The 18,673-nt window shown below is 47.3% G+C and overlaps 1 protein-coding gene across 1 annotated transcript in view; it reads left to right on the plus strand.

Annotated features, from left to right (window-relative positions):
- Window positions 1-18,673, plus strand: part of CDK13 (cyclin dependent kinase 13) — an 82,311-nt gene that overhangs the window by 16,281 nt on the left and 47,357 nt on the right. Inside the window, exons 3-4 of the mRNA XM_073550012.1 lie at window positions 1,383-1,547; window positions 10,103-10,242. Of these exons, the coding sequence (XP_073406113.1) occupies window positions 1,383-1,547; window positions 10,103-10,242 (305 nt within the window). The remainder of the gene's footprint in view (window positions 1-1,382; window positions 1,548-10,102; window positions 10,243-18,673) is intronic.

The following is an 18,673-nucleotide window of genomic DNA, read 5'->3' on the forward strand; positions in this document are numbered from 1 at the left end:
ACTGACCTTTTGATGTACATTCTCGTGAAAGGTTGTGTGCCTGTCTTTGATGCAGACTCGCTTGCCAAGCCCACAATTTTCCCCGGCATCATGTGCTTTTAACAGCCGTAGGTGGAGCGGTGCTCCGCCCCTGGATGTTGACCAGTTAAAGCCCTTTGTCAATCGTTGACAGTGGGATTTGACATGTCATTCGAAAGCTCATTCATCCTGCCCATCAGCGCTCCTGTCACTTCACTGCACGGCGACGACGAGTTGTCATGACATCTAGGGTTTTGCTGATGACCCCCGTGCCTGTCCTGATACTCCTGTGAAAACCATGGCTGGCATTCATAGGAGATCTTTTGCACAAGTGATTGGATGATTGCAGCTTCAAGTCCGCTAAGGGGACTATTCCATACTGTAAAAAGTGAGAAAAAAGTTCAAATCCCCCTCCTTTTGCCCAATTAAAAATAAAACCGTGAAAAAAATACACATTTTCTATCAACTGTGTTCTTAAGATTCTGATCTGCCAAAACATAAAACTAATCCAATCCGCAAACGGTGTAACGGGAAAAAAAAAAAATCAGAATGTATTTTTTTTTTTTCGTCGCAGCATTGCAGTTAACAGCGGTAAAAACATTTTATCTACTGGAAAATGGTGCCAATATAAAAACCTCCGCTCAGAGTGCAAAAAATAAGCCGTCACACTTGACTATATCACAGAAAATGAAAACGTTAAGGCCTGTTTCACATTTCCGCTTGCTTCCATCAGTCAAAATCTGCCGTTTTGCAAAAAAAAACGGATCCGCCATTTTTTTTTTTGGCGGATCCGTTTTTTTCCCACCGACTTGCATTAGCGGCGGATTTTGACGGATGGTCATCTGTTGGATCTGTTTTTTGACGGATCTGCCAAAATTTTGGCGTCCGCTGACTTGAGTGGACAGACAATGAAACGTTTTTTGTCTGCACGTATCCGCTTTTTTTACACTGAGCATGCCCGGAAGAATTTCCATGCCAGAAATTTAACCCAAATCCCCGTTCTGGCGGCAGAAAAAAAATAATTCTCTCGCTCTTTCTCGCGCTTTCTCTCGCTCTCTCAAGTTCTCATATGGCTGTCCGGATGGAAAAATTAAAAAAGGTATAGCTCTTGTAATTAGGGTAGGAAAAGTGCAAAAATTGAAAATTGTGAGGTCATGAAGGGGGGGTAATGGTCCCATTAGCACTGAGCTGTCTAATTTCGGGTTGCGTTGTCACATTGGTAACATTATTTGTCAGCCTACCGTTATATTGCTTTCACTGTATGTATTACAAGTTAGATTTCACTACATTTACGGACGCAAAAATCCTAATAATTTGGAGTTAAAACCTTGTTAATTCACCTTTCTTTTCCTTTTGTCTCCTAGTTTCAGAGGCTGTATCCCAGGAAAGTCTGTCAAGAAGGAGATGGAGAGAAAACTTCGGCACCTGCTGTCTGACTTGCCACTGCCGCCTGTCTATACTGGAGGTGGAGACATGTCTTGTAGCCCAGAGGAGAAGAAAACGCAAGCGAAGAACAGAAAGAGGCCCAAGTATGAGAATCTCCATCTTTTATCATGCTAGTAATTTCCATAACAGCATGGACTTTAGACAAGAATGTTGTCAAGTGAGATATACCTAGCTATTCGCAATTCCTGCTCTGTAAAGAAGCCTGGCAGTATTATTATATGTGAATAGTTCCCTTGTTAGATGGAGACCCGCCTGATTACCTCTCATACTTTAAATAGCATTTTCTCTTGTTGGCCCATATGTATTATCCATTGGGGGCTGAAAGAGTCATGGTTTTTTTTTTCCCTAGAATTTGCTCCACAGGCAATTTCACGTCCACTGTGCGTCCGCAGATGCATGCGGGTCACCCACTGACATGCGGCGCGTCTTTCCAGACCGCAGCATGTCAATTTCACTTGCGGAAACGCCAGTCTCCACAAGAGAAATTTCACTAATAGAATGTATTGGATGCGTTGTATCTGCATGGTTCAGTGAACACATGCTGATTTGCATGCATTCAATAAACGGCAACTGTTTGGATGCAGCGAACATGCGCTGCATCCTAAGTGCTGCTAGTTCCGGATGGTGGGCACCCGGCCTTAGTTGTCTACTTGAGATGAATAGAAGATGGAGATCAGTCATCTAATGTGGTGTTGCAGCCGTGTATTCACTTGGACAGTCCGGCCGGGAGCTACGTCTAGTCCAGGGCAGACCTCCACAGCTTCTCCGTGCCTCGCTTCCCTAGATGGACCGGTCTCTCTTTATGTGTGCACATAAGGAGAGACCTGTGAATCTCCTGGATATGGAGTGAGGAGGTGAGAAGACGGATCGGGCCACACCTGCCTAGTCATGTTTCTTTTTCTCTAGTCCCCTTTTAGCTTTTTAACCTTTTTTCTCTTCATTTGATGGTAAATCTTACCTGTCTGCATTTGCACAGCCAGGCTCTGATTCATGCCGTTTGTGGTTTCGGACCGCATGAATTTAGTGACAAATTTTCTTAAAATGTTACTAGGGTTTGATAGTTAAAATGCAATAGTCAGACTCAAAACTTGTGTGAGGTCAGGCAGCAGCATAGTTTTATCTTCCGGTTCTGATAACTGTCAAATTAGGAAGAAAATGGCATCCTGTTGTTACTGACACCTCTCCTCCTGTACAGCCTGTAGTGAACTGTGGAGGGGATACAGAGACTCGGTGTTATCTCCTCTTACTAACCTGGGAGGATGGAGATGGAAGGAGAGTAATTCTCAGGGATTCAATTCCTGCTTTTATGTAACTGCTTTATCTTACTGCCCCTGCCAGCCTGCTTACATGGGCATGAAGGTCTTTTGAAACGTAAACTAATTTGTATCTTCACTTAACCCATTTTGCCTTTTGATGCAAGCTTACACGCTGAGCCCGCATCTTTCCTGACAGATGATGGCTGATTGAATCAGCCATTATGTGCTTTCAACAGCCGCGGGTGGAGCAGCTCCGTGGCTCTTAACCTGACAAATTCTGCTGTCAACCTCTGACAGTGCACATAGCATGCACTGGCAGGGAGCGCATCATTCCATGTGATCGCGGTTTGTTATAGCAGCTGGGGGCCTGCTGAAGACCCCCATGCCTGTCATGATACTCCTGTGAAAGCCAGCCTATAGCTGGTGTTCATAGGAGATTGTGACTTTAGCTATGCTTAGCAGTACTGATGCACTTGGGGACTATTTAATACAATAAAAAGTTAAGTAAAAAAAGAAAGTTTGTAAAAATATGAGAAAATAAAAAAAACAGTGCAAATCACCCCCCCTTTGACCCATTAAAAATAACTACACATATTTGCTATCGCTGTTTTCGTAAAAGTCCAATCTATCAAAATGTAAAGTGAACTAATCTGACCGGTAAACATCGCAACAAGAGAAAACAGGTGATCAAAACATCAGATCTTCCCCAAAATGGTAACCGTAAAAACGTCAGCACAGGGCACAGAAAATATGCCCTCACACAGCCCCACATCCCAAAAAAAATGAAAAGCCTTTCGATCTCAGAAAATGGCAACAAAAGCCAATTATTATTTTTTTTTTTTTTTTTACACCCCTTCCATGAGACGTACTATCCCGTCCATGTGCCCTGGGACTTAATTCCCAGGGACGGGATAGTATGTCATAGCGATCAACGGCGCCCACGTTGTGAGCGCCGCTGATCGCGGCTGGGTGTCAGCTGATGATCGCAGCTGACACCCGGCACAATGTGTCAGGGGCGGTCACGGACCGACCCCGACACGTTAACCCCCCGGGGGTTAAAGGGAAGCATCGGCAGGGAGGGGGCTCCCTCCGTGCTTCCCTGAGCCCCCCACGGCAGCGCAATGTGCAGCGCTGCTGCAGGGGGCTCCTTCCCTGCAGGCCCCCGAATCCAAGATGGCGACGGGGGCCTGCAGGGAGCCAGCTTCATCAGTGCCTGCAAAGCGCAGGCATGAGGAAGTCTGCAGCAGTGCCTGTGACAGATCGCTGATCTGTCACAGTGATTTGTGATGTGCCAGATCAGCAATCTGTCACAGGACAGTGATGTCCCACCTGGGACAATGTAATAAAGTTTAAAAAAAAAAAGTGTTAAAATAATTTTTTTAAAAATCGCCAAATAAATTAGGAAAAAAAAAAAATATTCCCCCAATAAATTCATTTTTTGGAAATAAAAAAAACGAATAAGTACACATTTGGTATCGCCGCGTCCATAACGTCCTGCCCTATAAAACTGTCCCATTAGTTAACCCCTTTAGCGAACCCCTTAAAAAATAAAAGAAGCAAAAAATAATTTTTCATACCGCCGAACAGAAAGTGCAATAACGCGCGATCAAAAAGACGCATATAAATATCCATGGTACCGCTGAAAACGTCATCTTGTCACGCAAAAAATGAGCCGCCACACAGCATCATCAGCGAAAAAATAAAAAAGTTATAGCTCGCAGAATAAAGCGATGCAAAAATAATTTTTTATATAAAATATTTTTCATTGCATAAAACCAACAAAACATAAAAAAAGACATAAATGAGGTATCGCTGTAACCGTACTGACCCGAAGAATAAAGCTGCTTTATCAATTTTATCGCACGCGGAACGGTGTAAACGCACCCCCCCAAAAGAAATTCATGAAACGCTGGTTATTCATTCTGCGTCCCAAAAATCGGAATAAAAAGCGATTAAGAAATGTCACGTGCCCGAAAATGGTACCAATAAAAACGTCAACTCGTCCCACAAAAAAATAAGACCTCACATGACTCGGTGGGTCAAAATATGGAAAAATTATAGCTCTCAATATGTGGTGATGTAAAAACTATTTTTACAATAAAAAGCGTCTTTTAGCGTGCGACAGCCGCCAAACATAAAAACCGCCATAAATAGTAAATCAAATCCCCCATTATCGCCCCCTTAGTTAGGGAAAAATAATAAAATTAAAAAAATGTATTTATTTCCATTTTCCCGTTGGGGTTAGGGCTAGGGTTAGGGCTGAGATTAGGGTTAGGGGTGTGTTGGGGTTAGGGTTGGAGTTAGAATTGGGGGTTTCCACTGTTTGGGCACATCAGGTGCTCTCCAAATGCAACATGGCGTCTGATCTCAATTTCAGTCAATTCTGAGTTGAAAAAGTCAAATGGTGCTCCTTCCCTTCCAAGCTCTGCCATGCGCCCAAACAGTTTTTACCCCCACATATGGGGTATCAGCCTACTCAGGACAAATTGCAAAACAACTTTTGGGGTCCAATTTTTCCTGTTACCCTTAGGAAAAATAAAAAATTGGGGGCAAAAATATCATTTTTGTGGAAAAAAATGATCTTTTTATTTTCACGCCCGGGAGTTATAAACTTCTGTGAAGCACTTGGGGGTTCAAAATGCTCACCACACATCTAGATAAGTTCCGTGGGGGGTCTAGTTTGCAAAATAGGGTCACTTGTGGGGAGTTTCAATAGTTTAGGTACATCAGGGGCTCTCCAAACGCACATGACACCCGCAGACCATTCCATCAAAGTCTGCATTCCAAAACGTCACTACTTCCCTTCCGAGACCCGACGTGTGCCCATACAGTAGTTTTCTCCCACACATGGGGTATCAGCGTACTCAGGACAAATTTGACAACAACTTCTGGGGTCCAATTTCTCCTGTTACCCTTGGGAAAATAAAAAAATTGGTGACTAAAAGGTCATGTTTGTGGAAAAAATACGATTTTTTTTATTTTCACGCCCGGGCGTTATAAACTTCTGTGAAGCACTGGGGGGTTCAATGTGCTCACCACACATCTAGATAAGTTCCTTGGGGGGGGGATCTAATTTCCAAAATGGTGTCATTTGTGGGGGGTTTCCACTGTTTAGGTACATCAGGGGTTTTCCAATCGCGACATGGTGTCCGATCTCAATTCCAGCCAAAAACGTCAAATGGCGCTTCTTCCCTCCCGAGCGCTGCCATGCGCCCAAATAGTCATTTACACCCACATATGGGGTATCAGCGTACTCAGGACAAATTGCACAATAACTTTTAGGGTCCTGTTACCCTTGGGAAAATAAAAATTGGGGGTGGAAAGATCATTTTTGTGGAAAAAATGATTTTTTAATTGTACCGCTGTACGTTATAAACTTCTGTGAAGCCCTTGTGGGTTCAAAGTTCTCACCACATATCTAGATAAGTTTCACTTGGGGGGTCTAGTTTCCAAAATGGGGTCACTTGGGGGGGTTTCCACTGTTTAGGTACATCAGGGGCTCTCCAAACGTGACATGGCGTCCGATCAGAATTCCAGCCAATTTTGCATTGAACAAGTCAAACGGCGCTCCTTCCCTTCTGAGCTCAGCCATGCGCCCAAACAGTGGTTCCCCCCCCCCCACATATCAGGTATCAGCGTACTCAGGACAAATTGCACAATACATTTTGCAGTCCAATTTCTCCTGTTACCCTTGGTAAAATGAACAAAATTGAAACTGAAGTATTTTTTTGTGAAAAAAGGTTAAATGTTCATTTTTTTTTTAAATATTCAAAAAATTCCTGTGACGCACCTAAAGGGTTAATAAACTTTTTGAATGTGGTTTTGAGCACCTTAAGGGGTGCAGTTTTTAGAATGGTGTCACTTTTGTGTATTTTCTATCATATAGACCCCTCAAAGTGGCTTCAAATGTGATGTGGTCCGTAAAAATAAAATGGTGTTGCAAAAATGAGAAATCGCTGGTCAATTTTTAACCCTTATAACTTCCTAACAGAAAAAAATTTTGGTTCCAAAATTGTGCTGATGTAAAGTAAACATGTGGGAAATGTTAGTTATCAAGTTTTTGTGTGTGCCATATCTCTGTGATTTAAGGGCATAAAAATTCAAAGTTGGAAAATTGCGAAACTTTCAAAATTTTCGCCAAATTTCCGTTTTTTTAACAAATAAACGCAAGTTATTTGAATGAAATTTTACCACTAACATGAAGTACAAGATGTCATGAGAAAACTGTGTCAGAATCACCGGGATCCATGGAAGTGTTTCAGAGTTATTACCTCATAAAGGGACAGTGGTCAGAATTGTAAAATTGGCCCGGTCATTAACGTGCAAACCACCCTTGGGGCCTAAGGGGTTAAATTTATTTTACAAATTTCTTAATTATCTTCACCTCAATAAATAAATAATCAAACATCATCATCATAAAACTAGACATGTTTGGTATCTGTGTACTTGTACTGACCTGGAGAATGATATTGCTAGGTTAGTTTTGCCGTATAGTAAACATGGGAAATAAACTCAAAAAGGAATTGCAGAATTTCTTTTTTTTTTTTTTTTTTTGCAATTACAATGCTCTTGGACTTTTTTCCCTGTTTTTCCAGTACATTATATGGTAAAATGAATGGGGCCATTTCAACTCATCCTGCAAAAAAATAGCCTTCATATGGTTGTGTAGACGGAAATTTAAAAATCTTATAGCTCTTGGAAGAAGAGGAGGGAAAAACAAAACTGGAAAATTGCTATGTCATGAAGGGGTTTACGAGAATCCTCCATCAGGAATTTATACCCCAAGCTAATGTCGTGTGTAAAGGCGCTTTAATGCTGAATAATTCATTCCCCTTCTTGTTCTTGCTCTCCCACCTCTCTCCCTATTCCCCAATGGCTACATGCCTCATGTGAGACAGTTGATGAAATGTTTCGATCACCTGTCACTCAGACAGAAGGCAGTCAGCGAGCAGGGAATAGAGAGAGAGGTGGGAGCTGTAAGTGCAGAGCCCGCCCACTGCACTTACAGCTCATTAGCATACAATTTCAATTATGGATTTATACAGTGGTGTATTATACTGTATGGAGGACTATGGGGTGTGTATTATTATTTTTCTTTATTATAGCACCATTTATTCCATGGCGCTTTACATGTGAGCAGGGGTATACATAATAAAAAACAAAAGTACAATAATCTTAATCAACATAAGTCACGACTGGTACAGGAGGAGAGAGGACCCTGCCCGCGAGGGCTCACAATCTACAAGGGCTTGGTGAGGATACAGTAGGTGAGGGGAGAGCTGGTCATGCAGCAGTTTGGTAGATCGGTGGTTACTGCAGGTTGTAGGCTTGTCGGAAGAGGTGGTTCTTCAGGTTTCTTTTGAAGGTTTCCACGGTCAGCTAGATTCTGATATATTAGGGTAGAGAGTTCCAGAGGATGGGGGATGAGTAAAGAATGAGATCTTGTGAGGATCAGAGGTTGTGTGCTGTTAGGTACTGGGTAGGTATAGTGTATTATATTATGTGCCGGACTATGGGGAGGGTATTATACTGTATGGAGGACTATGCGGTGTATTATAATATATGGAGGACTATGGGGTGTATTATACTGTATGGAGGACTATGGGGTGTATTATACTGTATGTAGGACGAGGTGGCATATTATGTTATGGGGTGTGCATTATACTATGTAGAGGACTATGTGGTGTGTATTATACTATGAGGAGGGCTATAGCATGTTATATACTATGTGCAGGATTATGGGTTGCATTATACTAAACAAACAAAATGCTTCCTATTCATTGAGTGATTAGATTGTTTATGCCGAAACAAAAATCATTGTTCTTAGCAGCAATTCAACCAGTGAAAACTGCAGATATGCTGCTGATAACATGATACTGTATGGGGACAGATTGATCTATTAGTGATCGTTCTGCGCCCACCAATCTTCCTCAGCTGGTGGAAAGAGGCCGGGGAAACCAGCATGGAATGACTTCAGTATTGTCACTCGCGCTTACTTAATGGCCTGAACTCGGCGCATGTAAATAGAACCGAAATGTCATTATGATGGTGCAATATGTTAGTATTTGGGGCCCCACTTTGTCTAAAACAAAACCGGCCCTTACTATAGTGTATGTGGTAGTCTGTAAGGACCTCTACAGCAGGGGTCCCCAACCTGTAGCTCGGGAGCCACATGTGCCTCGCGGTCCTATGGATTGTGGCTGTCTGCCAGCTTGGTGCACTAGCAAACAGGCATGAGGAGCACATCTCAAAATGGTGCATTTTTGAGTAGTCCTGCACAGAAGAGCAGATGTGGATGCACATACACTGGTCTAAGGGGTTTAGAGATGTCTTAGGTATGGTACCCTGGAGGATGGTAGTACCTGTTAAAGGAGGTTCTTGAAGCTGGATGTGACAGTGTGTTGGGAGTCCATGATGGGAGAATACTGAATGGGGGTATTGTGGGAACCCCTGGATCTTTGTGTAATGCTTTGGAGTGATTTCTGTGGAAAAGTTTTGGTTATCATTATACCAGTAATGGGGACTTTGGTTGACACTACTTTGAGAGGGATAGGAGCAGGATGTTGCTCATGACCCTCTCTCTAAGCTGAATGTGGCTCTCAAGGTCAAAAAGGTTGGGGACCGCTGATCTACAGGAAAGGTAAGGATGTACTCAGCATTAAAGCGCCTTTACATACATGCCATTAAGGTACGTGCACACGCTGCGGATTCCGCTGCGGATTAATCCGCACGGATTTTGCAAAAACCGCAGATAATCCGCAGGTCCAAAGACCTGCGGATTATCTGCGGTTTTGCCTGCGGTTTGGTCCTGCGGATTCACTATCTCCACAATGGTGGAGATAGGAACCCGCAGCGGTTTCCGCAGAAAGAATTGACATGCAATTCTTTCTGCGGATTCAAAACCGCAGCAAATCCGCGCGTTTTTTTCCGCAGCGTCGGCACAGCGTTTTTTTTTTTTCCCATTCAAATGAATGGTACTGTACACAGCAGCTAAAACTGCTGCGTGTCCGCAGCGGCCAAAACCGCTGCGGAAACGCAGCGGAATCCGCAGCGTGTGCACACAGCTTTAGGCCTCTGCCTCTTGAGCTCTATTCCCTCCGTGACTCGTAGGTTTGTGTGACTCATGGACATTTTTGGTCCTTTTTGTTCTGATGAATATGTGGTATCACATGTAGACATGTATGAACATCTTGAAATTTAGTTTTAGGGGAAGTTCTGCATCTCATGTTCCTTTATCCAGAACTTGAATTTCTAGGGATTATTTACAAATTGTAATTTGACTAAAATGTATGTTATCCTTATGATAGCACAGATTTTTGTGTCACAAGTTAAATAAGAATGCTACGACTATCTTTTAATTTTTGCTTTTAACTTTATTAAAGGATCTGTGGTCCTCGCTGTGGTGAAATCCATGAGGATGAAATAGACTGGGGCAAACGTTGTGTGGACAAATTTGATATTATTGGAATCATCGGGGAAGGCACCTATGGACAGGTGTACAAGGCCAGAGATAAAGACACCGGTAAGAATGTGTAAATGTAAAATATAAATGTTTATTTTTAACTTGTCTTTATTAAAACTTTATTAAAAAGGAAATGTGAGACATTACATTAGCAAGTCAGGTAGAAATTACCACATTAATAGGAAAACATTACAGTTCGTGCATCATGCAAGAACAAGAAAATGCTTGTCAAAATTCCCGGTACTGAGTTTGTAATGATATCTTTTGAGTCATCCTGGATTAAGGCTATCCTCTTGATGAGATAAGGCATAAAGTATGTCATAAGTATAATGCTATATGTTCACACTAGGTGGTTTTTTTTTTTAATGTAAATTTTAAGCTGCGCTTTGCAGTACCAGCAAATTCTGAGACTTCAGAAATCTCATGCGCACAGCTTTTTTTTTTTTTTTTTTTTTGTCATCGGGATTTTGCGCTTTGCATGGTTTTTTTTTTTTTCAAAATAGAGTATGTTGCTTTCAGCATTTCAGTGTTTTTCACCAATTGAAATGAGTGGTGAAAAAACCTCAGGTATCACGTTTTGCTGTGTTTTTTGTGCCAAAACCTGATTCAGTGGAATAGGACTTTTTCTCGTTCGCCTTATTGGGGGACACAGAGACCATGGGTGTATGCTGCTGCCACTAGGAGGCTGACACTATGCACAAAAAAAGGTTAGCTCCTCCTCCGCAGTGTACACCCCACCGACCGGCAGGAAGTTCCTCAGTGTAGCTTAGTGTCAGTAGGAGGTGGACACGGGTCTTTTATTAGACCCCTATCTACCTCGTCGTGCGTCGTTCCTTTACAGGTTTCGAAGGGATACGGAGTGAACAGTCACATCCGTACTCCCACAAAGAGACTATGAGTACGGCGTGTACTGCCACCCCGTATCCTCATAGGTCTCCGCGGCAGGACCAGGAGCCTCGCACAGGTGCGTGCCAGCTATACGGACGGTCCTTGCCCCCCGCCTCCCACCATCTCGCCTACCAGAGCCTGACGGTTGGACGAGGCGTGGATTCCATAAAGACGACAGACAGCGTGGGATTCTCAGGTACCTTTATTGTGGCCCCCGGCCAGGGTGAGTATGCGGTCTAGCGGTCCCCCGGCGTTTTCATCCTAAGGCGGTCGCCAGGGGACCACGGTAGGGCCTGCGCGCCCGCTTCTCCCCACGGTCGCCGCATCCATGAAGGCCCCTGTTCTTTCGGGCCTTGTTCTGCAACCCCCCCCCCCCCCTTTTTTTTTTCTTCATCCCGGCAGGGGTATACAGGGGTCGGGCTGTGGGAAGCAGGGACGCGGCCCGGGGTTGCGGCGCGTCTTCCGCGCCGACCCCCTGCTGACAGGCGGCCGGCGCTATTAATTTAGGCCCCGGCTTCATCTCGGGCCTACCGCTGCGTCGCGGCCACGCCCCCTGCCCCTTTCTTCTAAGCGGGCTTCTTTCCCGCCCGTCCTAGGCCTTCCCAGCCCCCTTGCCTCACACCAGCCTGCTATTGGACAGCGGGTGGTGCTAAGGGGATCTCTGCGGCGAGCTCCGCCCTTCTCCCTCTGGCAGCGCGCCCTTTCCCTGGTGGTCGCCATCTTCTCAGCCTGCCAGCCGGACCTCATTCCCTGCCGGATTTCGGTCGCTGGGCTTTTTTTCAGCCGGATTGGCCTGGCCTCATCCTGCAGCCAGATCAGAGAGCGTCGCCCTTGGGGACACCGGACCGTGAGTAGCTCTGCACCTGCAGACTGACACCCTTCTCTGCCTTCTGTCCCCCAACTGGCCGGCACTGCCTCTCTTTTCACTATGTCCAACGCTAAGTCTGATCGTACCCGCTCTGCGTCCAGCCCGACGCCGCTCAGGAGCCATCCATAGCCCCAGGGGCGAGTGAGCCCCCCATGCCGGGTTGGGCCTCCTCTCAATTACAGTCAGTGGCAGACCTCATCAAGGTGTCTCAGTCCCTAGTAGCCGTTCTGGACAAGTTGCCCTTGGGAGCTTCGGCGGGACCCAGCACGTCTCAGGACGTCCCATCTGAGCCAGCCAGCGGCAGTCGCAAGAGGCCCAGGCAGAACCTCCAGACGGAGTCCTCCCCTCGTCCTACCTCACCCCATAGTCCCCAGCAGTCTCCCTCTCGGGCCTCCTCCCCCGAGTCAGGCGAAGCGCTTTCGGAATCGGAAGGGGTCTTAGAGCTGGATTCGGACCAGGATGCGAACATGAAGGTTACGGTGCAAAACCTCATTGCCGCGATTCACCATACCTTTGACATCGCTGACGCCCCTGCGAAATCCTCAGATCAGGAGGTTTCGTCCAGACGGGCGGAAACACCATCCAGGGTGTTTCCCTTCCATTCTGAGTTTGGAAAGATTTTTACAAAGGAGAGAGAAGATCCGACCAGACGCTTTCAAAGAGGAAAGCGTCTCGGCGTGCTGTACCCGTTTGCTAAAGAGCTCACGGACAACTGGGCCGCTTCTCCCTCGGTGGACCCTCCCGTGTCCAGACTTTCTAATAATTCGGTCCTTCCGCTGTCAGGTGTGGCGTCGCTAAAAGATTCTAATGATAGGATCATAGAATCTCTAGCAAAATCTGCCTTCGAAGCGGCATCAGCAGCGGTATGTCCAGTCTTTGTTTCTTCTTGGGTAGCAAAGGCCATATCCACTTGGGCAGATGACCTTCGGCAGGGCATTCTGGATAAGGCACGACCAGAGCATTTGGCCGATCTCGCCAATCAGATTTCACATGCGGGGGATTATCTGCTTTCTGCCTCCTTGGATGCCGCATCTTGCGCAGTTCAGGCGTCAAGTAACATCGTGGCAATCCGACGTACAATTTGGCTCAAGGCCTGGCAGGCGGACTTGTCCTCTAAAAAGTCTCTGACCAATCTGCCTTTTCAGGGAGTGCGTCTCTTCAGATCACAATTGGATCAGATTATTAAGGACGCTACCGGAGGTACGAGTTCTCTTCTCCCCTCCAAGCCTCGCAGACCTCCTCCAAGTCGTCAGTTTCGTCCCTTTCGGACTTTCCGCCGTTTTTCAATACGGCGGAAAACCCTTCCAACCAGCAAAGGCCACAGGCACGTCAGGAAAGAAAGAAGGTTTCCTTCAGGCCCACTCCGTCCTGGCGGTCCCACTCTTCCCAGGGAAGACCGTCTAGATCTGGACGGTCTACGTCCGCATGACTACCATCGGTCTCCCGTGGGTCCCTTCCAATTGGGAGGTCGACTTCTCTTCTTCAGCGACGTCTGGCTCGCCTCAGTAGAGGACGCTTGGGTCAGAGAGATTGTATCAACAGGATACAAAATAGAGTTCTTTTCTCTTCCACGGGATCGTTTCTTACAATCCCGTCCGCCGAGGGATCCGGCCTTGGTCCCGGGGTTCGGTTCGGCCATCGCCTCTCTTCTCAGTTCCGGGGTGATTGTGCCCGTTCCCGAATCGGAACGCTTCACAGGGTTTTATTCAGACCTGTTTGTGGTGCCGAAAAAGGACGGGACAGTTCGACCCATCTTGGATCTCAAGTTACTCAACAAGAGAGTTCGCCTTCGCCACTTCCGGATGGAGTCAGTTCGCTCGGTAATTGCTTCCATGGAGGAGCAGGAATTCATGGGTTCCATAGACATCCAAGATGCCTATCTACATGTGCCCATATTTCCCGGACTCAGAAGTTCCTGCGGTTTGCGATTCTTCACGAACATTACCAGTTCGTCGCGCTTCCTTTCGGGCTCGCCACCGCTCCCAGAGTCTTCACGAAGATTATGGCGGCGTTGATGGCCTTGTTGAGGATCAGAGGTCTCGTTCTTTTTCCGTACCTCGACGATATCCTGATCAAGGCCCCCTCCTTTCAACAGGCCCGCCTAAGTGTGGCGATTGTTCTAGACACCCTGTCCAGTTTTGGGTGGATCGTCAACCGGGAAAAGTCCTGTCTGGTCCCTACTCAACGCCTTGTGTTTCTGGGCCTTCTGTTCGACACTCGTCGGTCAAGGGTATTTCTCCCACAAGACAAGATTCTTTCCCTGCAGCAGGGCATGCGATCATTACAGATCACACGATTTCCATCCCTCAGGACAGCCATGAGGGTCCTGGGGAAGATGGTGGCGGCGATAGAGGCAGTTCCCTTTGCCCAATTTCACGCCAGGCCACTCCAGCAGGCCATTTTGTCCAGGTGGAACAGGTCGGCTCTGTCTCTGGATCGTCCGGTTCGCCTTTCCTGCCGGATCAGGCGGTCTCTCAACTGGTGGTTGACGTCTCCCCTCATTCTCTTGGGGCGGTCTTTTCTTCCCGTTCACTGGCAGATTGTCACTACGGACGCCAGCCTCATCGGCTGGGGTGCAGTGTTCCGCAATCACACTGTTCAGGGTCGATGGTCGACTCGGGAATCAGCTCTGCAGATCAATGTCCTAGAGATACTGGTGATCCATCTAGCTCTCGTCCACTGGGAAAGGCGCCTCAAGGGCCTGCCTGTCAGGATTCAGACAGACAATGCCACAGCGGTGGCGTATATCAACCGCCAAGGGGGGACTCGGAGTGTCTCAGCCCTGGCGGAAGTGTCCAGAATTCTTCAATGGGCAGAGATCTTTGTTCCAACGATTTCCGCGGTTCACATTCCCGGCGTGGACAACTGGGCCGCCGATTTCCTCAGCCGCGAGGGTCTCGCGGCAGGGGAATGGTCCCTACATCCGGAGGTGTTTCATCTGCTCTGCCGTCGGTGGGGAACCCCGGATGTAGACCTCATGGCATCTCGCCTCAACAGGAAAGTCCCACAATTCGTGTCCAGGTCTCGGGACCCTCTGGCAGTGCGCGCCGACGCTCTGGCCGTCCCTTGGTCACAGTTCGTGCTCCCCTACCTGTTCCCTCCTCTGCCTCTTCTTCCCAAGTTGTTGAAGAAAATCAAAGCAGAGGGGATTCCAGTCATCCTCATCGCCCCGAATTGGTCTTGATTCGCAGACATTGTCAACCTTCTCGTGGACGCCCCCTGGAAGCTTCCCGACGGGCAGATCTGCTGTCTCAAGGCCCGATTTGCCACCCCAATTCTCGGTCGCTCAATTTAACGGCGTGGCTGTTGAGACCGAGGTTTTGAGACGGGCAGGATTCTCTGATCGGGTAATTCATACCATGATCCACGCCAGAAAGCCGCCTTCTTCGAAGATCTATTACCGTACTTGGAAAAGCCGATTTCTCCTGGTGTGAGGCCAATGACATCGCGCCCTTGGTTTTTTTCGCTCCCTTCTATTCTGGCGTTTCTTCAGGCAGGGCTGGATGCGGGGCTTGCTCTCAGTTCCTTGAAGGGTCAAGTTTCGGCACTGTCCATTTTATTTCAGAAAACGCTGGCCTCCCGGCCCCAGGTCAAAACCTTCCTCCAGGGTGTGGCTCACACGGTTCCTCCGTACCGAGCTCCCGTGGATCCTTGGGATCTTAATTTGGTTCTTCAGGTTCTGCAGGGTCCTCCTTTTGAACCTCTCAGGGACGTTTCCCTTTCCCTCCTTTCTTGGAAAGTGGCCTTTCTGGTGGCCATTACCTCCATCCGGCGCATGTCGGAATTAGCGGTACTTTCTTGCCGCTCTCCTTTTTGGTCCTTCATCAGGACAAGGTAGTTCTGCGGCCTCCGCCCTCTTTTCTTCCGAAGGTGGTATCTTCGTTTCACCTCAATGAGGACATTGTTCTGCCATCCTTCTGCCCGAGCCCAGCTCACCCTCGGGAGCGGTCTTTGAACAAGCTGGACCTAGTCAGGGCATTGAGAGTCTATCTAGCCCGGACAACTTCCTTGCGGAAGTCAGACTCTCTGTTCATCACCCAGCCTCAAAGGCCACTATTGCGCGCTGGATCAGATCGGCAATTTTGGAGGCATACCGGGTCAAGCATCGAGTGGCCCCTCCAGGGATCAGAGCGCACTCTACCCGGGCGGTGGGTGCCTCCTGGGCGGTGCGCCACAGAGCTTCCGCGCTGCAGCTTTGCAAGGCTGCAACGTGGTCATCGGTTCACACCTTTGTGAAATTCTACAGGGTCCACACCTACGCTTCGGCGGACGCCAGCCTAGGTAGAAGGATTCTGCAGGCTGCGGTGGCGAGTCCACTGGCCTGATGGAAGTTTGTTTCCCACCCCAGGGACTGCTTTGGGACATCCCATGGTCTTTGTGCCCCCCAATAAGGCGAACGAGAAAACAGGATTTTTTGGGTTGCTTACCGTAAAATCTGTTTCTCGGAGCCTTCATTGGGGGACACAGCACCCTCCCATGTTCTACAACTCCTGTTCTTATGTTTGTCGGTTTGTTACAGTTGAGTTGTTTGTTCTGTTTTCAATCTATCCTGTTACTTCTCCTACTGCTTTCTCACTAACTGAGGAACTTCCTGCCGGTCGGTGGGGTGTACACTGCGGAGGAGGAGCTAACCTTTTTTTGTGCATAGTGTCAGCCTCCTAGTGGCAGCAGCATACACCCATGGTCTCTGTGTCCCCCAATGAAGGCTCCGAGAAACAGATTTTACGGTAAGCAACCCAAAAAATCCTGTTTTTTTCAACACTAAACTTTATCTGCATGCACAAGAGACAAATCTAGCATGCCAAAACCACCGCAAAAAAACACAAGAAAAAAACAAGGAAAACATGCTTTTCCCTGAATGTTCCTCCTGACGGCACCATGGAGGTCATCCTTACAGGGCAGGAAACCATGGAGAGGTTAAAAGGTAACCTTACTGTTTTTCCTGTCCCTGCATTCCTGTCAGCGCATCGCTTACCGGAGGGTTCAGAGGGATCGGGCGGCCCGGCTTCTCCTTCCCCCTGTCAAAAAGCCTGTGGCCGACACTCCCTGAAGAGGGGTCCTTCAGCCTCAGAGACCAGTCAAGCGGATGTGCTCTTTGGTAGAGCCGCTTTCAGCCAATGGGGGGCTCTCTGCTCCAACTCAGGCCGGGGAAAACATGTTCAGCCTCTTCCGGGTGTACGCACGGAATGATGGACAGGCACACATCCGGCGACGTAATGGTCGCAATGGCATCTAACTTCCGGCGGCGTGTGATCCACGGTGGAATGCAGAAGACAGCAGACAGGTCATATAAGGATTTCCTTTGTCTCTGAGAGGCTCTCACTGCATGCGATAGCGATGGAAGCGGGGCAGAGAGCAGGACTGCATGGAGAGTGTGTCTGCAGCAAATTTCTCTATTAATGCACGATCCTAACTGTTTCCCCTACCTATATGCTGAATTTACGATAAGGGAATCCTGGCCCTGGCACTCCCTGCTCCAAAAAATCGGGCAAGGTTGCTAAAGTCCAGAATGTGCCCCATCTGTAATATAAAATTACCAGAAACTTTTGGTAAGCCGCTGTGTGAAGGCTGCACCACCAAGATTGTTAGGAATGAGCAGCCGTCCTTTCTGGGGTTATGCGGTCTATGATAAGAGAAGAGGTCTAGGCCTCTATCTCTACCCTCAACCCACTCTAGACTACCAACCCCGTCCTTAGAGCTAAGAGACCAGAAAGACTAAGGTGGCCAGAAAGACTTGCATACCGTTTGAGGACTCCTCGAGTTTAATAAAACCAATGGATAGGAAGGCAGATAACCACCTTAAGAGAGCCTGGGAAGTGTAGGCAGCAATAATGAAAACAAATATGGCTGCCACCTCAGTTGCCAGATCCATGTTTTTGTGGATCGGACAACTAGAGGAACATCTGAGTAATAAGACCCCTAGGGAAAAAATCTTCGCTTCCCTTCCCCTAATGAAGTTAACCACCCAGTTCATGACAGATGCCTCGGCAGAGTTGGTCAGGATCTCGGCCAGGAACAGTTAGGGATAAGCGAATAGCTTCAGATAACTCCTTATCCGAATAGCTATAGCGCTTACCGAATAGCTGCCTCGGTAACCCGGTTACCTGGAGTGCTCCCAATGGTCAACTGTTCGGCTCCACAGCTGCATGTGTCATGGCTGTATGACAGTTACAACACATGCATGGCGAGCCCAACAAACAGGCTATCCATGCATTTGTTCTGACTGTCACACAGCTGCAACACATGCAGTTGTGGGTGCCGATCTGCTGATCATTAGGAGCATTCCAGATATCCGGGTTACTGATCCAGCTGTTCGGTAAGTGCTATAGCTAGCTAATTGGATAAGGAGTTATCCGAAGCTATTCACTCATCCTTATTCTTTATCCAGTGCGGCCCGCAGGGACATTTGGATGAAGATTTGGTCTGGGGATAACGCCTCTAAAAATAAATTATGCACTATTCCCTTCAGGACTGAGGGTGTTCTGGCCAGCCCTAGATGATCTGACAAAAGTGTCGGACAATAAGATGGGGTTTTAGAATAGAACTAAAAGGTTCTAGGAGATATCGGGTTCAGTCCTTTAAGAGATCCAGGCCATCCCAGATTCAGGAATATAGATCAAAAGGGAAAACGAGTAAGTGAAGTTATCCAAAAAGGGTAGAGGTTTCCTTTTTGGATCAGGCTCACGACCAAGAAGGGAAATTACGCCAGTCACATAGGGGGAGGCTCAGACAGTT

The sequence above is a fragment of the Dendrobates tinctorius genome, unplaced genomic scaffold, assembly GCF_039654945.1.
Source record: "Dendrobates tinctorius isolate UK_male_01 unplaced genomic scaffold, ASM3965494v1 ptg000162l, whole genome shotgun sequence".
Classification (NCBI taxonomy): Eukaryota; Metazoa; Chordata; class Amphibia; order Anura; family Dendrobatidae; genus Dendrobates; species Dendrobates tinctorius.